Genomic DNA, 26,463 nt, shown 5'->3' with positions numbered 1-26,463 from the left:
ACTTCTTGAAAAATGTTTGTGGGCATTTTCAGAGGCTATCCTCCCACCTCTGCAACCTCAAGGAAATATTACCATAGGAATAGCTGGCTTTGAGCTTGTGTGTTGCCTATTGCTTGCTTTCCTCATCTCATATGGGAAGAGCAGATGAAGTTCACGATCCTGTGTTCATTTAAACTTTTTATTTCTTTGATCTTATGGGATAAAACTCATATTCTAAAAGTTATCCCAAGGCTCCAGATGGATCCTATGTTTCAAAACCTGGGGTAATTTCTCAGAGTCAGAGGAGGAGAACTGGAAAGTTAAGAGCAAGAGCACATGAACCTAAGGCTTATTCCTGACCTCTCCCCAGGAAAAAAGAATCCCTAGCTGAAGTGCCCTGTGAAAAGGCCCAGATATTTCCTCTCTATAGCATATAGGAACCACTAAGACTGCAATCTGAGATCAACCAAGCACATAGTTGAACACTTCCACAAGAAATAGTGATGGCCACCAACGTGAATGGCTAAAAAAGGCTATCAATGACTCCTTGTCATGATGGCTATGTTTTACCTCTACTGTCAGAGGCAGCAAACCTCTAAACACCAGTTGTTGGAAACAAGTGTTGATATGCTCAGATCCTGCTTGCTGGCTTCCTCTAGGCATCTGATTTGTCACTGTGTAATCCTATGCAAATTTAATAATTACCACTGAGATTATTGGAACTTTACACATAAACACGCACAGAATCAGCTGTAAGGCTATGTTTACCCTGGAAAAATCCTGACTACTTTCAGTGATACTTAATTTTAAGTAAAATGTATACCTTGAGCCTAGAGGTCTCCGAAATAGGAGTTCCTGATGCAGAGGGATGAAACAAGTGCTTTAAAATAAAGCTATCTGATGGCTAAGTGAAAATGTCTTTAATGAAACTGAGGACAACAGGGCATATCTTTTTTTCCTTTTTCTTTTTCTTATTAAAGATTTTCTTGATTTAAAAAGGTAGTGCAATGTCTCTCGTATTTTTTCCATGTAACATTTTTACAAGTCAATTTCGTTTGTTGAGACATTAGGAGGAAAAGGGGGAAAGAGGTGGGTGGGATGGGGAGATGGGTGGGGTGGGGTGGGGTGACAATGTTTCTATTTTACTTAATATATGTAGGGTTTGGTGTCAGCATTGTTTGTGCAGGTTCTCTGTTGTTCACTTGTGTTCCTTTAGTGATGAGAGAGGTCGGGGTTGGTGTAGGATGTGATTGTTCATTTGTGGTTGGCTGTGGTGGTCTTTGGTTTTCTGTGTGAGTGGGGTGGGTGAGTGTTTTTGGTCAGGTTAGCCATATTGATTTGTATGCTGTCGGTAGATTTTTGTAATTGTCTTGTTGGGCTGTGTGTGTGATGAAGGGGAACCATATCGGGGTGAAGTTGTCTTCTTCTGTTTGTCCCCATGTCAGTTTCAGCTTACTGGTTAGTTTTTCTAGTCGGGCTGTTTCCCATACTACTTGGTACCATTGATCCATGCTTACTCCTGGCAGGTCTTTCCAGTGTCTGGTTATGATGTTTCTGGCTGCTGAGAGTAGATGGATTATTAGTTCTTTGTGTTGTAAGTGGGCATTATTGTCTTGGAAGATGTTTAGTAAAACCAATTCTGGGGTGATTTCTAGCACTTGCTTGATTATCTTACCTATTTCTCGTATGGTTGTTGTCCAGAAAAGTTGGATTTTGGGGCACTCCCACCACATGTGGAGCTGGAGATATGTGCCTGTGGAGGTGCACCCTCCCCAGCATTTTGGTGAAGTTCCTGGGCGTATTGGCGCTAATTTTCTTGGTGTTAGGTACCACCTGTAGGTTAGTTTCAGGGTGAGTTCTTTTAATTTATATGCATTTTCTGTGGATACCACATAGTAGTAAAAAAAGGTGGGCTACAAATGTATTACGAATGTGCTTAAATCTCTTCAATTAAAATAAATAGGAGAGCTGGAGTTTTTCTAGATCATGCCCATTGCTTGAGTGCCTGTATACGAGTGTGTAATTGAGCACTTTCATTAGGCAGAATCACCATTGCCAAAGCCATCACAACCCATATGCTTAATTAGTAATCACTTCTGACTTTACGCATTTCAGCGAATAAGCAGTGTGGGGAAAGCCAACATGCTGACCTTTTAAAAATGCTTCCACTTAATTTATATGCCTCCTACTGTGTTCACAAAATTACTTGTGATGATGGCTCCTTAACAGCAGAGTTGCATGCTCACACACCCTCGTAAATATCAGACCTGCTGAGATCAAAACCCCAAACCATATGTGCTGCGATTGTACAAAGATTAGTTATGATCTAAAATACCATGACACTAGTGCACTTTTATTTTTGGAGCAGGGACTGCTTCCCCTGCTAGCATTTCTTGCCAACTTGCCTACCATAGCTGTCAACTTTCCCTTTTTTGTGGGAAATTCCCTTATTCCGGCGCCATTTCCCATTGCAAGAAAAAGGAAGGTTGACAGCTATGTTGCCTACCCCCCACCCTCTGTCAACCCCCGTCCCTTCGCACCTGACCAACCCTCTCCCCTTACAGCTTGCCCCAGATCCTCTCTTCCCACTCCTTAGAGTTCCACTGAACTCCCCTTCCTCTTCCCCTTATAACTGACTACAAACCCTTCCCCCCAAGATGTGATAATCAGCTGATTGTCAGGTCTTGCATAGCCACTTGTAATGTGCTGCCTTGTGGAGAACTCTGAATGGGGTTTGCAGACACCCCCGCCCAGCTAGGTTTTTACCTATCCTGCATTTGGCATTATATATAACAGGTATATGGAAGGTGGGTATGGCTTGGCTGAATAGTCTAGTAGATCAAATGGGGAGGCCTGGGACACTGGAGGTGCACACACTAGGTCTGCTTTATCAGAGATCTATCATAAAATTTATATTACTCTTCCACAGTTGTTGTAATCCTTGTGTTACACAACCTATTTTGCATTTGTGCTTGCAAATTTCATAAAGGCTAGACTGTCTTGATTTAATGGCGCATTCACCAACTTAAATTAGCATTATTTGTACTGTATTAATAGCTTTGTTATTGAACTACAGTTGTACCTTGGAAGTCGAACAGAATCTGATCTGGAAGTCTGTTCAACTTCTAAAACGTTCGGAAACCAAAGCACAGCTTCTGATTGGTTGCAGGAAGCTCATGCAGCCAATCAGAAGGGGTGGAAGCTGCGGCGGATGTTCAGGTTCTAAAAATAGTTTGCAAACCGGAACAATCACTTCTGGGTTTGCAGTGTTTGGCAGCCAAAATGTCCGAGTTCCAGGGCGTTCAGGATCCAAGGTACAACTGTATTAGTAGGTAGCATGTGTTTGTGTGTGTGTGTGTGCTAAGTTCATTTTTGTTTTCACACAGTGAACCAACATTGCTAACTTCGGCCTTCTGTTGTGTACTAGCATTTTTCTATTAAAATCAAAACAGTTTACATGATAGTCTAGTAGTCTTATTATAGAATATATTGACAGCTTGTCCACATATCAATTTTCTTCTTTCTAGCTATCACATTCATTATTAATTATTCACATACAAGATGGATTTTTTTTTGCTCGAATAAGGTCGTTTGATGTTTATTAATGGCTTTATATGAGAAAATTGGTTTTTCATATTTCATGGAGAGTATTTCCTACAAACAATACTGAATGAAACCATTTTAGAGTCAGTTCTTGCATTACAGGATCAGGGTGGTTTCATGCTTTCTCTGTTTGCTTTCTACACTGCCAGAGTAGCATCAGAACACGTGGGATGGGCTAAGTAGATAGTTATTTCTAGGGCTGGGTTCAAATTCCAGGTCATCTGTTTTCCACCATTTGTGGGAGGAGTGTTGCAAAATACAAGGGGGTGAAAGTTTCCCTCAATTTCCAGGGTAGGACATTTGGAGATGATTAGCTGACCTAACTTTATGAGGTGGTCAACGTTTCCCCACCCTGCTTCTTCAACCTTAAGAAAAAGCATTGCAAACATAGGGCAAGGCTGCATTTTCTTGGGGCTGGGCCAGAAATGTACTACCTGCATCATGACGTAGCATAGACCCCATGGGCATAGTCATACTGGTCTCCCCCTTCCCACCCAAGCAGGGAGAGTGTTTTAACGTGCTCTGCTTTCCCTGGGAACCATGTACTCAGAGATATTCCTGCCTGGCCCATAGGAAATGCAGACTTTGTATATGACCAGGAGCCCATTTTTAAAAATAAAATAAAAAGAGTAGGTTGAAAGAAGACTCTTGGGCACCTCACCAACATCAGAAAGGTAAGTGTGCCTAAACCACCCACCCCTTTTCAAAAATTTGTGGGAACATTTATTTTGCCTCCAGAAAACTACAAATAACAATCCCATCATTTTCATGGGGGACAAATGGACTGGTGGAAACGGGAAGCTATTTTTGACCTACCCTGAGTTTTTTCACATACTAGTGTTAGCCTTCCTTTGCAGAGGAGAGATGTTGATATGGTGAATAACTGTATGGTTAGCCACAACTAAATATGATTGAACTATAACAGACCAGTAAGAGACACAACCAGCAGGTATCAGCAAACAATGTGACTCCTGTAACAAAAGATCCAGCCGTAAGCTATAATATTTTCTGCTTTATGAACCTATTGCAGAATAGGAGTGCTATGCCCAGTTATGTTGTCTTAGCATCCTGTGGGGAAATACTCTTTATGAGGCCTCCAGTCATCTACTTTTAATCTGTAGGAGCAGCACAGGAGACTTGTGTGTGCTGTACAGGCATGCATTTTCATAAGCACAGGCTGCATGCAATAAAGTAGGCATCTTAAGATTTATGACAATGCTGTTCTATTATCCACCAAGCAGCTAGAGAACACACAAAGATTTATATATTCAGATGTCATTACATGAACAGAGTCAAATGCTTGTGTAAGTTAAAAGCATTTGGCTTCTTTGGAAATGGGAGAGAAAAAGATACAGTAGGTGTACATACGGTAATAGTTTGACATTTGTCAACATCACCGCTGAGACTTCAGAATAAAGCAGACAGCTAATATCATAAATAACTGCAACAGTTATGAGCTAGGAGAATGATACTGTCAGTCTTACTGCTTCTGCTGTCATGCCTTCTCTTACCTTTATGAAACTTAACCAGTTTACCCTGCCTAAGAATCAGAAAAATATGCCACAACAAAAAGAAAATCCTATGCTGTATCAAAAACATGTTGCTTTGTGTTCTGTTTGCAGAACACCTCGAGGGGTAGATCCTGTATCTCCTTACAAGGCTTTTAAAAATATAAGAATGAGGCAATCCCTTCTTTCAGTGAAAGGCTCTGCAAGTCTCTGGGTTATTCTGCTTCATCAAGCAGAATAACCATTCCCAGCTATAAACAGAGCAAGCTCACTTGCATGTGCATATTCCTATAAATAGTTTGGATGGATGGTTTCTTCATAACAAGTCCATAGTCATCATTTTCAAGTCAATAGAATGGGGGGGGGGAGTCACCATTCTACAACGGTTCACCTTCTGTTTGATTATTTTCCTCATCCTTTGACTTCCTCTGCGTTAATCTGTCACAAACTGTTGTGAGATTTTAAAGCTTTGTTTCCAGATCATGGAGGGTCCACCAGTTATCTTTTTATGCTGATAAATGACTTTTGTTACTGCTGGTCTGTAAAAAAAAAAAAAAGCAACATTCTGTAGCTGTGCTCCTCTTCATTTCTTTTCCACTACACCACTGAATGTATTATACCACCCTTACAAGAAATCTTCCAAATGTAAATAGAACGGCCAGCAGCAGCGAGTAGGATAGAGATGCTTAACCTGTGGCAGGGAAACAACGCATAACTCAATTTCTGCATCTGAGTTCTTCCCACTTCTTTTCCTCCCAGCGCAATCCTCCCATGGTGGTCAATGATCTGTTTGAAGACATCAAAGATGGAATAGTATTGATAGCCCTTTTGGAGGTTCTCTCAGGACAAAAACTGGCAAGTATTTTCCTATGACATATATATTATTTATAATGTATTTTTCATTTGCATTATCATTACTAATATGCCGTGTTAGTGCAGCTCCAGATATGTGACCATTTTTTAGGAATAGAAATGCCAAGATTCCCGCCCCCCCTCCACACACCGTGCCACTCAATAAGTAATGTGTACAAACTTTATGGAGTCTCCAATTTCTGATTAATATATGAACCAGCAGTCCTGGCAGGATCAGGTTCAATCAGTGGGTGGTTTCAGAAAGAGCTAGTTCAGTGGACAGCAAGCGATATTTAGGTTGCTTGTTATATCTATATTTAGATATTTAGGCTTAGGGTCGGGTTCAAGGCAAGGATTTCCCAGGGAAAACAAGAACAACTAGAGAATCTTGATCAAAAGCAGGTTTCTTCAACAGACAGTTTAGAAAATAGAAAATACTGTAGAAATCTATTCCAGCATCTCAGGCAAGCTGAGCTGCTACAACCCGGAGCAAATTAGGGCAGAGGCAGGCTAGGGCAGGTATTCAGAGTACACAATTAGAAGTTCCAGTGCTGGACTGCAGTAGCAATTCACAAGGAGCTGTTTGCACCAAAATGAGCAAACTTTCAGTTATGTGCATCTCACTGACAACTTTGTCATACAGATCCTTCAGCTGGGATGCAGCAGGGAAGCAGCTGAGAGGCAGTAGTATGTGACGATGTCCTGAGCTAATTCCCCAAGCACTTGTATGAAACCTGTGAACACTCATTCTATATAAAATATGAAACATGATTTCAGCAAATTAAATAATTTTATCATAAAGTTAGTCATAGACTGCAGACAATTTAGTGGAGTGACATACAATTTTCTGAGTGAAATTTGCTTCTGAGCATCTTTTTTGAGGCATATGGCTCTCATGGCTCTTCTTATTTTTACTTGTTTAAATTGCACTTTTGATTGTGGTCTCTCCTGTTTTGATAAGGAAATTCTCCCTCTTGTGGTAGAATTTTAACAAAATGCACCACATTCACATTGAAAGGCAGAGACAGATTATTTTGATTAAAGTGTAGTTACTGTGTGGACTTAAAGACTGTGAGACATTAAAGAGGTGTAGATAAGGCTAGTTCCAGAACCATTTATTCTCTTGCAGGTTTTAGCTGTCAGAAACAGGTATTAAGAACAAAATAAAATAAAATAAAATGGGTTTGTGTTTTATCACGTTTGGGATCTGTGACTGGCCACTTCCTTGTTCTGGGAATAAAGCTTCTTTATTACCTTACAGTGATTGAGTTATATGTAGTTGGTTTGCATGCATAATTGGAAGTAGGGAGCCAATGCTGAGTCAGAAAAAAAATTACGAAGGACTTTAAAAGGTCAATGTTGTTGTTGTTTAAAAAAAATCAGAATATTGACTTTAGGAGGGGAAATCAGCACATTTTCTTGGAAGCAAATCTTGATAGAATTCACCGAGTTTCCTTTGAAGAGGAGTGTGTTTAGGATCTTATTGTCAGGCCATGCTGGTACTTAATTGTCCTTGTTGTTTGTACTTTTTAAAAGCCCTGTGAACATGGCCGAAAGCTGAAGAGAATTCATGGAGTAGCCAACATTGGCACAGCACTTAAGTTCCTGGAAGGACGGCGGGTAAGTCCCACAGATAGTTAGATGTTTGCATCAGCTGTTGCAATTTCTGTATGAACTACATTCGTTCAGAGTGCATTAGCATGGTCCTAATTCTAAAAGCAGCTGCTATAAATTTTGCTGTTATTACTGCCACTGCCTTATCCATAGCTGTCAACCTTTCCCTTTTTTGCGGGAAACTCCTTTATTATAGCAGTGGGAAACAGTAGGGAGGGTTGACAGCTATGTATATAGCAGTGGGGAATAGCAGGAAGGGTTGACAGCTATGGCCTTATCTTGGTTGACTTTTCCATTTAATCTGTTTCTCTAACAAGAATTTTTAAAGAAACATATGAAATGGAAAAGGTCAAGGAGAGAAAACAAGAATTATAGAATTCTAAAACTGAATATAAATATATTAGCAAATAATATTTCATAAAATCATAGAATTGGAAGGTACCCTGTCCTGTCCAATATGCAGTTGCCCCTTACGGGGATCGAACCTGCAACCTTGCCATTATTAGCACCATACTCCAACTAACTGAGCTATCCAGCTGATTTAATACAATATTAAAGTTCTACTTTGGTAGATGCTTTTGATAGTTGGATTGCATCTACTGTTTTTATCATATAGATTAGTTTTCTTCTAGCATTATGAAGTTAAGCAAATCTGGGTCTGATCAGTGCCTGGATGGGTGGCCTCCTAGGAACCATGTGAGATAAAGATATAACAAAAGAACATGAAATAAGCATGTCAGGTTCTTTATGGTATTCACTGATTTCTGTATTTGGCAACATGGTATATTTTTGTCTTCTCTCATCTCTGTGTCCTATTCATTATTCAGATAATTCATTTTAAATATATGTTGTTTTGTTTTTCATGCTAGTCTGTGTACAGAGGATCACCGGTTGGTACAATAATTTTATGAAACATTAAACCGTATAAATGAGTCAATTGAATAAAATGAGTGTCAATAAAATGAGTTGCACAATTCTAAGCATGTTAACTTAGAAACACAGCTGTGTGCAATGGAATTTACTCCTGGATAAATGAGTTTAGGATTGCAGCCTGAATAGTACAACTTTTCCATCTGCTGTTAGCCACATTACTAAATATTTCACGTACGAAGCAAAGGTGTAGGTGGAATTCAACATTGCACTATTATGAATGTCCTGCTTGTGCAGATGGAACCCTCCTCTCCTGCACACTGTTCTGAGGGTTCTCCTTATTTGCCCCAGAATCAGTTTCAGGGGTGCAGTGGGTGGGTGGGGAGGAGGGGGCTTTACATAGCATAGGCATTGGACTGACCACTCTGAGAACAGGATGCTAGACTAGATGGGCCATTGGCCTCACCAGCCATGCTTTTGACCATCCGTGCTCACTTGTTCTCTTTGTCACATTGCCTTGTCCTTCTGTTTGAGCTGGGGAAAATAAACAAAGCACCCTGCCACTAATGCCAGTTCAGCTATAAAGGCATATTTGCAGTGCATTCACAACAGGGCAAGCTTTCCTGTTACATTTGTGTATATTGAGGACAATTGAATCTTAAATTCAAAAGTACATGCATAATTTTATACTTCATTTCTGTGATTATTTTATATGTTCTCTTTCTCAAAAATACTATATACTATGCTTATTAAGCTTCATTCCTCCCCCCCCCCAAAAAAAATCCACATTGCTATAAAGATCACTTCTGTTACTGTGGCTTTCTGTTGTGGGTGATAATAGTATGCCTTTCTTTCCCTAAAACAGATTAAGCTTGTCAACATTAATTCAACTGACATTGCTGATGGTAGACCTTCTATTGTGCTTGGGCTGGTGTGGACTATAATTTTGTATTTTCAGGTACAGTTTTTTGTATTTTTTTTAATGTATGAGATAAGCCTACAGTAGTTATAGCAATAATTCCAAAGTGGTTTGTCAAGGGGCACTAATGTGCTGTGGTGGAACTGCTTGTGTATCATGAGAAGTAAATTAGCTCCTAAGAAATTGTGGTGTGTGGAATGGGCATTTAGAGCAGTTGGAACAAAGGGTTAAAATTTCCCCATGCTGCTTTCTGCTCCAACCAAAAATGGATTGCCCCACAGCTGTTTTATATATAAATGACTTTAGCAAATATAATGTGTATTTTGGCCCTTAGGCGGTGGATTTAAACTCCATCTAAGAGACTCTTCATTCAGGATGCTATTGGAACAATAAAGAGATCTGACAGGGATTTGGTTTTTTGTTTTTACTATTTTGAAGAGCTAGATCAGAAGAAAGACCTATAGCAATTGCTATAATGTGGCTTTCCCTTCTCACTTTTCATTGGTCATTGTTGGTCAAATTGTACATATTTTAAAAATACTTGGTTCTGTTATCCAAGATCAGTTCCAAACTTAAACTAGCACCCCTAATTTGCATGTGGCTGTACTGTATATGCAAATGTAGCCCTGGGTTCCTTTGGCAGGAAGGAGAGGATATAAATTTAATAAATGCCGGTACTAATAATAAATAGATACTACAATATGGAATCGATACAATTCCCATCAAAGGTTGTATGTGAAAGCCAAGAAACTTTGGCTACAGCCCTAAGGACAATTAATTGAAATAAAGTCCTGTACAAATAAGTTTGAATCATTTCCAAGTTAATGGCCACAACTTAGCAAATCAGATCTGCATGATTTATATAGTTGGAAAAGGAACGGGAGCAATGCATTATGCAGTCTTCCCTTCCTTAGGCCTTACAGGAAGTACAAAGCAGAAGAGTACGTTTCATTGAAATGCAAGCCCTGACTGGGCAGCAGCAGACATTAACAAAGCAATGAGCCTATTTCCACAGCCCATCCACTCATGCCACCCAGGCTGAAAGGCAAATCACTGTGCCAGCCTGGAGCTGGTGCAGCAATTGAGCCCAATTTAATTTTAATGTCACGGGGCTGCTAGGGATCCAGTGAAAACCTGGCTAGCTCAGACAGTTTCCACCTTCTTTTGGAGTTTTCTGCAGGATACTGCTGGCAAGAATTTTTCACTAGCTGCTTCTGCCCGTGCATTGATTCAGTGGGCAGAATGGAGTTGGAGTAGCATTAACCTTGCCTCTATTTAGAGATGCTATCATAGTACAGAAACCTTCAACCTATGTTTACTTGAGTAACTCAGGCTTGGTAGCAAAAAGGAAAGTGGCCCAGATGTGAGACATCTGTGAAAATGCTCCAGACATAGATCTAGTTCACAGTGCTGCCTACTTCCATGAACACTTCAGACATGTTTACGGCTACTAAAAATGCCATACCACTATCATGTGGAAGTGCATTTGTGAGTGCATTAGTACTGTGTGTAGAGGATGTATATGTGGCCTCTATATTTTGTATATTACACATAAATAGCATATGTATTGAGCCATAACTTGGCCAAAGTATGACCAATGCTCCTAAGTGTGAATCTGCCCTACATTCTTTGAGGCATGTCCTAAAATTTAGAATATGGGTAAGAGTGCAAGAAGATCAAACCTATCCATTCTTAAAGAAATCAGCCCTGAGTGCTCACTGGAAGGGCAGATCCTGAAGTTGAGGCTCCAGTACTTTGGCCACCTCATGAGAAGGGAAGACTCCCTGGAAAAGACCCTGATGTTGGGAAAGATGGAGGGCACAAGGAGAAGGGGACGACAGAGGATGAGATGGTTGGACAGTGTTCTCGAAGCTACTAACATGAGTTTGGCCAAACTGCAAGAGGCAGTGAAGGATAGGCGTGCCTGGCGTGCTCTGGTCCATGGGGTCACGAAGAGTCGGACACGCCTGAACAACAACAACAAGAGTTCATTTGATCTTGCCCCACTATTATCTGAGAAGGAAATAGGCTTTTTTGTAAATTGACTGTTTCCATTGCACTTAACCAACTTTATTCCACAAACAGATTGAGGAGCTTACAAGCAACCTCCCTCAGCTCCAGTCACTCTCCAATAGTGCTTCGTCTGTGGACAGTGTTGTCAGTTCTGAGACAGCCAGTCCACCATCCAAGCGTAAAGTGGTCACCAAAGTCCAAGGAAATGCAAAGAAGGCTTTGCTAAAATGGGTGCAGTATACAGCAGCAAAGTGAGTAATCTGTAAATTGATATTAGCTAAATGATGTAGTAATAATTTATGGCACCAGAAAATTAAGAAGGTTTGTGCCAGAGAGATCAATAAAAATTGAAAAGGAAATTGGCTTCTGTCAGAATGGCTGTAAGAGGCAATACATTGTCAAAACACTTAAAATTCTTTTCCCAGTTTGAAATCATGAGCAATTCAATGCTATCAGATTTTGTACCTTACTTCACTAATTGAATTTTCCTTCACTTTGCCAATGTATCAAAACAACTTGGCCAGTGATTGAATATAACATTGTCTTTGTAAACATCTAAGTAATTTTACAATACCAGCTTTAATTTCATATTTGCACGTAAAGAAAAATATGTGTATTTCTGTATCTTCAATTTTAAGCTTTTAGAACGTAATGGAAAGAAACCTTTGGCCTACAGTTTGTGGCACTGCCTTTGTTTAGTCTTAACTGAATCCAGAAGAGTGTGGGATGTATAAGGCATCAGAGGAAGATGACAAGACAGAGAAACTTAGATGAAAGCAAGGAACTGGAGCAGTGTATAGCAACAGCTTTCAGCTGTTTGAATCTCTTAACAACATTAATCAATAACACATGTAATCAAAATATTAACCAATTCATTCCTGCTTTGAATAGCTGGTGGACATGAACAGCCTACAATTCAACTGCCTGTGATTATGGCAGTGCTGGTGTACTATCCATCTAGTCAGTTTGGACAGCTGCTGTCTAATAGCCAGAATGGATTGGCCAAGAGAGGATGTATGTTTTTCTATATCAGTGTTTTCCAACCTTGGGCCTCCAGCTGTTTTTGTACTACAACTCCCATCACCCCTAGCTAGCAAGACCAGTGTTCAGGGATGGTGGGAATTGTAGTCCGAAAACAGCTGGAGGCCCAAGGTTGGGAAACACTGTTCTAGATAGTTTCACTAGTGCAGAGTGTGGCTTTATGTTGCTTGCAGCTTCTTCGCCACCTTCTGAGTATATGGCCAGGATAGGATATGACCTTGATAAATTAGATAACTCTGCAATAAATAATGAAATGAAACTGAGCAGCAGACAGCAATATCATGTCATTGCAACAGAGGGCAAATACTGTCCTGGGATGTACTGATGGAAACATAGTATATATGACACAGACACCAATCCTTCAGTTTTTCAAGGACAACTGCAGGGCATGCTCTCTGTTCCCTTTCTTGTTTATTCCTCTGCCTTGTAAAGAACTCTCCCAACTTCCCCATTACTGTTGTGGACATCAAGGCTATTATCTAGAAGTTAACTATTTCATAGGCAGAATTAACAAAGTCTGCTGGGGTCCATCATTCAGTCTGCCTCCACACGTTTATTTAGTCATACATAAATGAGAGCTCACATGAATACGAGTTGAAAAGAATGACTGGGGTGTTTTATGTAAAACCAGGAACAGCAACTATAGTTAATTCAATTGAAAAGTAAGTTCTGCTCCAGGCATTGCAAAAATTGCAACCCAAACACAGGTTAATTATATAAGTAAAGATAAAGGTTGGGGGGTCAGAACAGGTTGTTACAAAGTAATTTCTTCTTGTTGTGAAGGCAAGCTGGAATTGAAGTCAAGGATTTTGGACGAAGCTGGAGGAGTGGTGTTGCCTTTCATTCAGTTATTCATGCCATCCGTCCAGAACTAGTGGACTTGGAGAGGTTGAAAACGAGATCTAACAAGGAAAATTTGGAAGAGGCATTTACAATTGCAGAGTCAGAATTAGGAATTCCAAGACTTCTTGATCCTGAAGGTAGCATATCATTGAATTTAACCACTGCTGAACTGTAACCCTAGCCTCATATTAGTTTTGGGGTTGGGAGGGAGATCTTTTTAAAATACTTGTGTGTGTGTGTGCGCGCGTGCGTGATATTTTAATTTTGCATGATTGAGGGCAGTGTATGTCCCAATATTTTATATAGTTCAGCTTTGTGTTAATTTACTGTCTTCCTTATTCTTTTCAGATGTGGATGTGGATAAGCCAGATGAGAAATCAGTGATGACCTATGTAGCACAATTCCTGAAACACCTCCCAGATCCTCATAATGCAGCCAGTGATGCACAGGAGACAGACGTATGTTCTTAATTCTATTTTACATAGACTGCACAACTTTTACACAATATGTGCAATGCGGACAATATTTTACATAGACACTTATTCCGTATTCTCTCTGTATGTCAAAGCACAATAGGGTTCTAAATAAGCTAGGAATAGTTTGAGTTGAGAGCTGTTGAGAGAAGTACAATTTAGGAAAAATGTGAATAAATGTTTGCAATAGAAAGAGAAGGAGCAGTGGACTTGAATTGTTGTCTAATCTCAAGGAGCATCAGAAGTACCTTTTAATAAATAAACTTTTCAACTTGGCTTTATGGATATAATTGCAATAATTGCTTTCCATAAGTTTTTTTTTTAATCGGATTGATTTCTTATCAACTATTAAGCTATATGCAGCCCTGTCCTGTGCAGATTTACTCAGAAGTAAGTCTAATATAGCTGAATGGCGTTTACTCCTCTCTAAGTGTGTGTAGGATTGGAACGTAAGGGAAAATATATAAGTAAAGAATGCATAATTTATTGCAGTGCAAATAATTGACATGGAGATGCACGTTCATCTGTCCTTTCTAATTCACTTGGATTGTTGACTTTAGAAAATCTGTTTCTGCTGTGTATTTCTTTCCTGTTGGACTGGCCTAACTGTAGTATATTTTGTCAGCAAACAATCTTTCATTTGGCTTTTCATCCTGATCATACCATCTTTTGGTATGATCATACCAACTTTTGTTTGGCAAGGGCTAGTAGTGCCACTACTGAGACAATCTGTTCAGCTTCTCACTAGCAGCAGGACAGAGAAAATACATCTGGTGCTTCTCAGCAATAACCCATGAGTTCTGTGGCTTAAGTGTACAGACTTTCTGTCCTTTCCAGCCCAGCTCTCAGCAGTGACTGTGAATCATTCAATGTAAAGGGATAATGCAAAGCGTTTTCTTTGCAGCTCACACATATATTTAAATATTTATGCCCCCTCAGGATATAAATACCAAGAGCAAAATAACATTGTTATTTACATCTTGGTAGATCAGTGGTTCATAGTATAGCTTTCACATGCTTCTAATAAGAACTATTTGCTATAGGACTTCAGGGGCAGCTGGGGCATTGATTTCACTAGATGTAAAAAGTAGGATCTGGGGCTATTCTGGTGCAATTATTGGCTGAATCAGTATTGCTAAATTCATTGGAGGCAGGGTCCATTGCAGTCCTACAGTAAGAGCTCTCTAAGTATTTGAGCCTTGGCAACTGCCTTTTAAAATACTCTGCCATGTCCTCTATGTAGAAGATGGATGTGGTGTAAGAGGCCTTTTATCAAAAGAACAAAACCATAAAATTCAGGATGTATGTGCCTCCAGCTTTTTGAATAGGAAATGGAAATTACTTACTAGACAAATTTGTATTGATACAAATTATTGATACCAATAAGTCACTCAGTTTTTACTGAAAATCACCAGGAAAATTGCATTTCCTTTGGGTTTCTGTGTTTTCCCTGTTGTCATCTCATCTTTCTTCCAGTGCTGATTTGTCCACAGTTGCAGTGCAGTGCATTCAGGCATAACACAGAATATAGCACTGTTGTCTCATTTAGTGTGGAGCAGTGGTTTGTGATATGGTTGGTGGTCACATATTTTTCTATTTCTGCAGCACTAGCAAAGCTCACCCTGCCTCTTTTGCCAAATATATGTGCATATATACTCACGCATGCATGCATGCATGCACACTAACAAGGAGTTTCCCTATCAATGCTGCCTATGGAGAAACCTGGTACAGGGCTTGTCAATTTCACCAGGCTTCTCCCAGGAAAATCCTCGTCTATCCGGGGCACACACACACACACACACTGTGGCTCTGTGTATACTCCCCTCTCCTCATAGCTCATTGCATTTTCTATTTGGCGCAGAGGCAGCTGGAAGGGTCTTGTGCCACTCACTTTGTCTCCCATCAGTGGCATCCCTGCACTTACTGGGAGTGAGAGGGTTATGGTGGCGGGGAGGTTGGCGTGGGCACAGCAGCTGGATCAGCAGATTGGTTCTGCTGCTGGACCTATGCAAACTCCCCTTCCTGGTAAGTTCAGAAATGATGATGATGATGAGAGACAAGTGCATAGCGCCACTCCTTCCACCAGATGCCTCCAACTTGGCACCCCACCTGGGAACACCATTCCATTCTGTTCTTTGCCTTCGTTCCTTCCAGTGAAAGAAACTATGACTGGTGGCTTGGATGATGAGATAACCCTGGAGATAGTGGTGTAGCAGCTGACTTCTCCCCATTGGTGTTAGGCAGAGAAAACAGTAAGCAGGCAAAGTGGAAAAGAAGGAAAGTTACTATGATCACAGCCCCCTTCGTGCCCTTCTCTTATGTGTTGCACCTTACATGGGAACTAGAGAACACACAATAGAAGTGTAAATCTCTCCCCCACCAGCTTTTTTGGTTTTTCATCTAGAACAGGCTTCCTCAACCTCGCCCTCCATATGTCTTTGGCCTACAACTCCCATGATCCCTAGCTAGCGGGATCAGTGGTCAGGGATGATGGGAATTGTGGTCTTAAAACATCTGGAGGGCTGAGGTTGAGGAAGCCTGATCTAGAAGCAACTCTACTCTACTGACCCCAAAAGCATGTAGGCTGCACCATGCTAGAGCAGCAGACAGAAGTGCAGCCCTCCCTATGGAATAGCCAGACAGAAGACCTCTGCTGTTTCTGCCCAGTTGTGTCAAATGATCTTGCTCTTAGTGCTACTTGTGGTTTATCAGGTTTGCAAGTTGGCCACCCATGTACTATAAGGCTGTGTTCTCTTTCTCCATCCCATAATATGAAAAAAGGAATTGAAAAATTCTCAGAACAGACATATTGTTTCTTTTTAAAAGACATTAAACATTTTTTTTTAATTTAAGTTTTTTAAAATTAAAGACACATTCATTGAGTGCCATTAAACACAAGTGTTGAGAAGAAAGGGGAATATACAATACAAGGGGAAGAAATAATGCAACCAGACTGAACAAAAAGCAGAACACAATCAACTCAAGTGGATAACCCAGGCATTGACAATGCAATAACCAGAGGTAGATGAAAGGAGAGAAATGCCATCAGTAAAGTAGAAAGGAGCCAAATAATTATTTATTACTAACCCAGAAATAAGTGTTTATAGCAGTCAAGTAATTTGCTGGATCTCCTGCTACAAGGCCAGTAATTAAGATGGATACTCACATGAAGTGATGGTAGCATGATAGACCTATTCACTCGTCACATGAATCTTATCATGAAGTGATTACAAAAATCACTTGTGATTGTGACTGTCTGACTTTATGTGCCTCTGTTGTACTGTTTTGTCCCACAGATGCTACTTAATGCTTTCAATCTAACGTTTTCATACTATTTTGTGTGATCACTATTTTAGTTCTGTTTTCATTGGGCTAGCAGTTCATTAGTTTTCACAGAGAACAAAGGTTTATTTCATGCAATTACACCAGGAGATACAGTAAAATATGTTCAGAGATTTTCTGTTAGTTGGTATGACTAGTCATGTGAAGTCTCAAAGAGTTGTGCTGATTGGTACTTAACCATTTCTACCTGTAAAATTGTTTATCATTGGTATTCACATGTGCCTTAAAGCATAAGAACTAAACAGTGCTCTCCCTACTTCCAAAATTGTGTTAGGATGAAGAGGTTAGCAAAGGTGCAACCACACACACTAATTTAGTGTAAATCCAAATATAGTGAGGGTTCAGTACTAGGGACATTCAGTCTACCCTTATCTTGCCTTGTCTTGCCTAGAAGGGAAGGCATCTCATGTCTCAGGAGCCTATTTCTCCCTAGAACTTTGTGCCCACCTCACATCTGCTTTATGGCTACCAAGAAACATATCTACAATTGAGAACTGTAGAGATAAGTTATAATATTTGATCAACAAGGAGCCAAGACTCAAAGTCTTCTCTCTTCCAAGAGGTCTGAACTTGAAGATTTAGCAACTTCCTGTGCATTGAAGAATAATGTACATACATTTTTCAATGTACTTCTCTCTTCTTTCTTTCTTTTTTCTATGTTTATTTATTCACTTGCCTTTCTCTGCTCCCGCTATCCATTTTTCTTCATATCGCTAGAAGCCACTTCAAGCAATTTCATCTTTTGTTATTTCTAAACCTAAATACAAGGTAAGGTTTAAACATGGTGAATTTAACTGACTCACTAGTTTATTATTAATTTATCATTATGCATGTAAACCACTTGATCATCAAAAAACCTATAATTAATTGGCATTGCTAGATATTAAGTATTTTATCCCGTGTTTGTGTGTGTGGGGTGTCTTCACCTTTTATCTTTACTCTAGACACTATATTTAACTGATCGTCCTTATATAACAGATGGTTAATTAAACATTTTATAACACACTTTCTATGTCTTCTAAAGTTACATATACAGTACTAGCTAGATTAATGTAGCAAATAATAACAAAATACTCTTCAAGGCAAAACTGTGTAAAGAACATTTCAATAGTCCCCAGGTGCTGACAAAGCTGACAACCAGCTCTTGTCAACAAAAGTCAAACATTCAACACTTTGCAGCCAGTCTTGGTCCAGTATCAGGAAAGTATTACATTCAGAGGCAGCTGCTAGATGTGAAATTCCTGACCAAATAAGGGATGCAGAATCTGCATGCAAAAACTTGCTTCTGTACACTAGTCTCCTTTGCCAGGTTAACTTTTGAAGTGGCTCACAATATGCAAAGAAAAATCAACAATAAAATAAAGTAACTAAACCGAAAGAATATAAAACAACATTGTGAAATAAAAAACCCCCACAGATTTAAAACAGCCAGGTCACTAACAATATTTTTTTAAAAAATGCAAAGTAGAGCAATATCCATACAATTGGATACACATCTGGCTTGTTCCATATATCAGTGGATTGATTAATATACGTACCAGTACATATTTTGTCATGCCACCCAGTTTCTGAGCAGTGTGAAGTTCCAGGGGTTCCAGCTGCTTACCCTGGGTCTGTGTTTCATTTGGAATGAGATATAGTGGAAACTGTGGAGTCTTTATGATAAGGTTTATTTACACGTATATACAAACAGAGTCTACAATGGAAGGGTTCACAGCATTAACACCCCAAGAGGGCCTTGCTTCTTTCATAGCCACAGCCTTGGATTCCAGCAGAAATCATGCATGGCTCTGTCTTTCTGGCTTCCCAGCTTGCTTCCAGCTTCTGGCTCACATAACACAAACTCTCAACTCTGGCCTTTGTCTTTCAAACTACCAGACAGTTGAGAGAGGAGGGCCCAGCCATTTTCTGTCTGGCACAGAACCACTTCCTTTGTTACCTTAATGAACCATACACAGGCCATTACCTCACCAGGAACCTCAGACCTTGTGCAAGCACAGCATATACTCTGCTAGCTCAACTTGAAATAATATTTCTGTTTGGACTCTGGAGATGTGTCAATGTATCAGACTAATTGCCTGCTTCATATGAGAGGACTTCCCATGGGCATCTGGTTGTTGACTGTGACAACAGAGTGTTGTAGTAGGTGGGCCTTTGGCCTGATCCAGCAGAGTTCTTATGTTCTTACCTCTTGCACCTTTCACACTACCACTCAAAAAAACAGCAGCCATGGGGAAAGGTTGGAGCCCTTTCCCCTGTGTTGTTGCCCTTGACAGAGTTGCTGTTTGGCAGGAGCGGAAAACTTGCTTTGAAAGGACAATTCAAATCAAGGGGTCAGCACAGTGGGAAAGGGGTAACCCCCCCCTTCTCCCATGGCTCTGAACCAAATGTCACCCACACGTCTGCAGCTGCTTTTATCAGAAAATGAAGAGAGGAAAGGATGTCTGGTCTGGAGATGTGTTTGCACTTTTCCAACATTGTGTCTAGTTTGGTCTTTGTATTTTATTAGTGATACTCTATAGAATATTCAGCAAATCTTCAGAAAGCTATTCACTTTTCTTTATACAAAGCTAAAACACAAACATTTTGAGACCCAAATCCTGTTAAGTTTTTTTTTAAAAAAAAATCTTTATTTCTTTCAAACTTTACACAAACTTTACACAAACCACAATCAAAGATTAATCATAACAAAAATATGCATCACAAAAAAATTGCCAAATCATTACAACTTATTACAACTTATTCCAAATTCCCTCCCTCCCCCCTCCCTTCATTCATTCCCCCCCTCCCCTCCCCTTTGCTTCACAGTTTACCTTACATGTTGTCCTTAGTGTCCATTAGTCTGTTCGCACGTCTTTATGTCTATCCAATTTTCTCTTGCATCTTATTCATTTGGATCTTTACCATTCTGCCAAGAGGTTGGCTCTCTTCACATATAATTTAAAATAATTTTTAAGCGTTTCCCAATTCTTTTCTGTCTCCAATTTACCTTTCCCTTGTAATTCTTCATATTTTACTGCCCAATTATAGTAAGTCAATAATTTTAATTGCCATTCCTCTTTTTCCGGTACTCTTTGAGTCTTCCAATTTTGCGCTACCAGCAATCTCGCCGAGACCGTGGCATATAGTAATAGGTGTCTATCTTTAGCCTGTATTTCATTCCCCATCATTCCTATAAGGAATAACTCCACATTTTTTCTAAAGGAATATTTGACCATTTTCTTTATCTCCTTATATATCATTTCCCAAAACACTTTAATTTCTTTACAAGACCACCACATGTGCATGAATGTACCTACTTCTTTTTTTACATCGCCAGCATTCATTGTTTTCGTTCTTGTAAATTTTTGCCAGTTTGACCGGTGTGAGGTACCATCTATATTGCATCTTCAATAAATTTTCCTTGATGTCGTAATTTGGGGTTAGATGGTTATCCCTCCTCCATAATATTTCCCACTTCTCTAGCATTATTGGACGGCCTACGTCTCGGCCCCATCTTATCATAGCTTCTTTGATTTGTTCCTCCTCTGTCTCCCATTGCAATAATATTTTATATAAATTTTTTGTGTAGCTTTTTTGCGAATCCAATAAAATTTCCTCTAATTTTGATTTCCCTTTTGCAAATCCAATTTTTTTATCTTGTTGGAATTTTTGGTTTATTTGGAAATATTGGAGCCAGCTAGTTAAGTACTCTTTCAATTCATCATATGTCTTTAATTTTAATTCTCCTTTTTCCTCCAATAAATCTCTATAAGTAGGCCAATTGGAATCCATATTCCTTTTTTTTACTGCCACCATCTCTAGGGGGGATAACCACCAAGGAACCTTTGTCTCAAAGTACCTTTTATATTTTAGCCAGATTCCAAATAACGATCTCCTGATGATATTATTCATAAAGATGTTTTGTTTGTTTATTTTCTCTTTCATAAGGTACCAATGCCAGCCAAACCCCAGCCCTTCTCCCTCCAAGTCTAATAAATCGTTATTTTTCAGTTCTATCCAGTCCTTGATCCAATATAGTGCTGCCGCATCATGGTACAATCTTAAATCTGGTAATCCGAAACCCCCTCTTTCCCTGCTGTCTATTAAATTTTTATGTTTTATTCGGGGGTTTTTCCCGTTCCAGATGAACTTTGCGATGTCTTTTTTCCATTCTTTAAAGTAGTCTGTCCCCCCTAATAGTGGTAAGTTCAGAAACAGATAGTTCATTTTAGATAGTACCCCCATTTTCACCAGTGAGATTTTACCAAGTAGTGATATTTTTAATTTAGACCATATTTCCAATTTTCCTTTAATTTGTCTCCATTTTTCCCCGTAGTTTTCTTTTAACAGGTCTAAACTATTTGTTGTTATTGAAATGCCTAGATACTTTATTTTTTTGATATTTTTAATCCTGTGAGTTCTTGTAATTTTTCTTTTTCTTTATTTTCCAAATTTTTTACCATCATCTTTGTTTTCTCGTAATTTATTTTTAAGCCTGCTAGGTTGCCATATTCTTTTATAACCTGTAAAGCATTCGGGATGCTATTTATGGGATCTTCTGATGTTATAAGTATGTCATCCGCGAAGGCTTTGATTTTATGCTTCGTTTTCCCTATCACCACCCCCTTTATTTTCTCATCTTCTCTTATCGTTTTTAATAGCATTTCCAAAACCATTATAAATAGGGATGGTGATAGGGGACAACCTTGTCGCGTTCCTCTTGTAATGTTTATACTTTCTGTTAATTTATTATTGATCAATAATCTCGCGTTTTGATTCCCATATATAGCTCCTATTGCCCTTTCAAATTTCTTCTGACGTTAGTCATGCTCAGAAGTTACTACGGAAGTCTGTTCTGAGCATGACTAACGTTGGCCATCACCATGTAAAAATAAAAACTGTTAAGTTTTTATTTTTACATGGTGATGGCCAACGTTAGTCATGCTCAGAACAGACTTCCGTAGTAACTTAAATTCATTAAGTTTAGTAGGTCTCCTAGTTGGATATCACCCATTGTTCATGAGAAATGACTTTATTTTCCAAAACAGCAACAACATTGCACTACATCCTGATGTTCAAGCATATAGTAAATTTGTATATACATATTTGTAAAGAAATAACTTTTAAAAAGTTATAACATTTTAATCCTGCTCTTCTTCCAAAGAGTTCCCATATTCCATGAGAACTATTTTTTTTTACTTTCTTTGAAAATAAAAATATTAGGTTAGGATGAAATGGTGATTGCCCCAGTGATACCCAGTAGTTTTGTGGTGGAGTAGAGATAGGAATCCAGCTTTCCATTATCAAAGCCCAATATGCTAACTGCTACACTGCTGGCTCTCCTTTAACGTTATGGTGAGAGTGTGGGTGGGTGCAAAAAAGCTACTTATGGTGCTCAAAGGGGAAAGGAAAAAGGCAATGGATGGTTTCAGATCACATTAGCTTCAATTGCATCAGTTACAAAGACATAGGGTGGATTAAGGTCTGCCTCAACACAAGTAAAATGACAACAAATGGAATCTGATTAAGCTTGCCACCGCCTGACCATTTTCAACTTGTAGTAATATTGAGGATGGTAGTAGGCCTACTAGTAGCACTGTAAGACGCCTCATCTGTGTTGGCATTCTGCTGGCTTTTGAATACACACTTGTTAACACAGGTAATCCCCCTGATTTCCTGTCCTTGGTGTCCTATCTTTTAATTGCTGTACAGTATGTACTGTTTAATGTATGTATATTTTAACTATAGATATAGTTTAATGGCTTTATGTGTTTTTATTTGTTTGTAAACCACTTAGAAACCTATTCTGCCATGAAGCAACAGATAAATAAATAAATAATTCCACTCCATCTCACTTTGATCACCGGGTGGTCCTACAATTTCAACACTTGCTGAAAACCCATTTATTTTCTGAGGCCTTTCCCAGTGACTAACACTAGCCGGCTTCTTTTAAAACCAGCTGCTTTCTTGCTGTTAACCTAGTGGCCGCTATTTTACTCTGAATTGTAACTGCACAGTATTGTAGTTGTGCTTCCCCCCCCTTTTCTTTTTTTGAATACCACCTTGTTATTGTGTAACACGGTATGTTACACGCTGAATTTGGAAGCAGCCATGGCGACATCAGATAACCTGATTCCCAGTAAAAAGATTGGCAGGCAAATGCCACATTGTGCATCACAAGTACCTGTGCTACTTCCTGGATATGTCTATGTTGCATCTATTTCTGTTCATTTAGATTAATGCATTTGTTCCTGTTTAAACATTTCCTTAGGTGCCAAATAGAAAATGGGGTTTTTTAATTGGTACAGTTCTGTCTCAATAACACCTTAATCTGTTGAAGATACAGTATAAATTCAAATATTTGCTTGGATTGAGTTCAGTTTGTTAAACAGCAGTATGGTATTAGGAATATAGGTTGTTAAACCTTTTTACCAAATTCAGTTGCACACAGCAGCAGACCTCTTTCTGCCCCTCTTGCAATGAGCAGACTACACAAAGTTAAGTAAGTTAAAAATGCTTTACTTACAGATTTAACATCTCAGTCCTCCATTGTTCCATGCAGCAGCAAGGATAATACCGGCAAAATACTCTTGGGTAGAAAATATAGAATATAATTCCATATGTTCTGTAAGCTCAGATGCAAGCGTACACATATCCTCCTTAGTTAGTTACGTTATACAGCAAGAGAGAAAGGAAGGAAGGAAGATGAAATAAGCTTCACTTCCTCTCCAGAGGAGAGGGGGCATGACGTAACTGAGTCTAGGAATCAACTCCTTCATGCACTAACTAGCACTGTGCTTGTTAGTTATGTTTGACACCAATCTCTCACAGCAATATCAGTTCCATCTATCAATTGGTCATTTTCTGGGGCTGATGGGAGTTCAAAATCATCTGAAGGGCAATGGGTTCCCAATCCCCAGTCTTGAGTTTGCTTTCATGGCCATGAAGTCCCCTAGAGTCCCATTGCATTATCCCTATTTAAGTGTTCATACTGCACATGATAGTAATCAAATGAGGGGAAGAGCAGAACACTGTTCACTATCCCCACCCGTGCTGTCACATCCTTAAGTGTCCCTGCCGCTGTGTGTGTAAGTCTGACATAAGAGGAAAGACTGTAGTTCAGTGGCACAGCATCTGCTTTGCATGCAGAAGGTTCCAGGTTCAAACCAGTCACATCTAGGTAGGAGTGGGAATGGCCGCTGCCTGAAACCCTGGCAAATCACTGCCAGTCAGTGCAGATGTACCAATAGTCTGACTCAGTGTAAGGCAGATTTTTCTGTTCCTTGGGTGGGGACAATGAGTGCAGTGCAGTGAGTGTCTCATGAGGCCTGAATACCAGAATAGGGTTCATGCAATCTGACTCAATGGTGCTGCATCAAGGTGAAAGCAAATGCTTGCTGCAACATGCATGAGTACTAGTGGCATAGGGCCAGTGAAGAATCTAAGATAAGAGTGGGGCCAGCAAGCTCTTCCACTTACACAATAACTATCACATGATTTTTGAGAATGCCCAGACATGAAGATATGCTGCTGCTGCTATTATTATTATTATTATTATTATTATTATTATTATTATTATTATTATTATTATTTATACCCCACCCATCTGGCTGGGCCTTCCCAGCCACTCTGGGCAGCTTCCAACAGGATTTAAAAAAACACAATAAAAGATCAAACATTAAAAATTTCCCTAAACAGGGTTGCCTTCAGATATCTTCTAAAAGTCAGGTAGTTGTTTATTTCCTTGACATCTTATGGGAGGGCCTTCCACAGGGCTGGTGCCACTGCCGAGAAGGGCCTCTGCCTGGTTCCCTGTAACCTCACTTCTCGCAGTGAGGGAACCGACAGAAGGCCCTCAGCACTGGACCTCAGTGTCTGGGCAGAACAATGGGGGTGCAGACGCTCCTTCAGGTATACTGGGCCAAGGCCGTTTAAGGCTTTAAAGGTCAGCACCAACACTTTGAATTGTGCTCGGAAACGTACAGGGAGCCAATGTAGGTCTTTCATGACAGGTGTTATATGGTCTCGGCAGCCACTCCCAGTCACCAGTCTAGTTGCTGCATTCTGGATTAATTTTAGTTTCCAGGTCACCTCGAAGGTAGCCCCACGTAAAGGTAGCCCCACGCATTGCTTTAGTCCAAGCCGGAGATAACTAGAGCATGCACCACTCTGGCAAGACAGTCTGCGTATCAGATGGAGCTGGTAGACAGCTGCCCTGGACACATGAGGAAACAAAGAAATTATTTGTATACCACCCCATATCTGTAGATCTCTGGGCAGTTCACAACATAAAATTAGAGTAAAAACTGTATACATACTTGGAAAATGTGAAACTGGTTTTGCATGATAACACAATTTATAGAACACACAGTCTTGCATCTTAAACAAGATGTGGTTTTCATTTGGCCTGTTTATTTTTATCTGTCATAGAGAGAGGACAGACTAATGCTAAGAGACCTGAAAATATGGGTAGAACAATTTGAAAGAGATTTGACAAGAGCACAAATGGTGGAAGCAAGCTTGCAGGAGAAGTACCAGGTAAGAATGGGGAGGGTTTTTGTTACAAAATTAAACATTTGATTTTTAAAAATAATGATTCCTTGAAGCAAGCGTTATGCATGTGGTTAGCTTACACTAGCCAAGCTTTCACAATGCTCCCTTGATGTGAGTTTGTTTGGGTTGGGTAGGGAGAGAAGGGGACATTTCAGACTTAGTTAAAAATGAAGAAAGCCATTCATATGGCAGGTGGACAGACACATATACAGATACTCAAGTTTACATGTGATCTGACCCTACCACATACGTGACCAAATCTCCAAGATTAATTTCAGATTTAGCCAGCATAGTGCAAAAGCACACTTCAAATGTACATTGGTACCTCCAGTTATGAACTTAATTCATTCTGGAGGTCCGTTCTTAACCTGAAACCGTTCTTAATCTGAGGCATGCTTTCGCTAATGGGACCTCCCACTGCCGCCGCCATGTGATTTCCATTCTCATCCTGGGGCAAAGTTTACAACCTGAGGTAACTACTTGCAGGTTAGCGGAGTTTGTAACCCGAAGCGTTTGTAACCCAAGGTATCACTGTATAATCAAGGAACTGTGGAGAACTAGAGGCCTCCAAATGCACCACAGCACCCTCAGTGCAGAACAAGCCCTCACCACTGTCTCTGCAGGACTGGTTTCAGGTTTCAGGTGCTCCTTGGCAGAGAGCCCTGTAGTGGATCTCTTCCTCTGTTTATAGGCCCTGCTGTGCTTGGTGGTTGAAGGCAGTAACAGTGCTTCAAGCAGGCAGGCAGCTGAGCCGAAGTCCTGTTGTTGTTGTTACCATTACTATCTGATTACAAAACCAATTTAAACCAAAGCAGAACAAAAGCTAAAAATGTTCATATACATGAATGGCAGCATAATACATCCCAGGGAA

The 26,463-nt window shown here is 39.8% G+C and overlaps 1 protein-coding gene across 1 annotated transcript in view; it reads left to right on the top strand.

Moving 5' to 3' along the window:
• Positions 1 to 26,463, top strand: part of SYNE1 (spectrin repeat containing nuclear envelope protein 1) — a 286,452-nt gene that overhangs the window by 33,463 nt on the left and 226,526 nt on the right. The window contains 9 exon segments of the mRNA XM_033144021.1: positions 5,850 to 5,945; positions 7,479 to 7,562; positions 8,426 to 8,446; positions 9,292 to 9,384; positions 11,431 to 11,609; positions 13,183 to 13,379; positions 13,591 to 13,700; positions 17,775 to 17,825; positions 25,470 to 25,577. Of these exon segments, the coding sequence (XP_032999912.1) occupies positions 5,850 to 5,945; positions 7,479 to 7,562; positions 8,426 to 8,446; positions 9,292 to 9,384; positions 11,431 to 11,609; positions 13,183 to 13,379; positions 13,591 to 13,700; positions 17,775 to 17,825; positions 25,470 to 25,577 (939 nt within the window).

This window comes from Lacerta agilis, chromosome 3, assembly GCF_009819535.1.
Source record: "Lacerta agilis isolate rLacAgi1 chromosome 3, rLacAgi1.pri, whole genome shotgun sequence".
Classification (NCBI taxonomy): Eukaryota; Metazoa; Chordata; class Lepidosauria; order Squamata; family Lacertidae; genus Lacerta; species Lacerta agilis.
The sequence above is the reverse complement of the archived record's forward strand: the minus strand, read 5'-3'. Positions and strand labels throughout refer to the sequence as shown.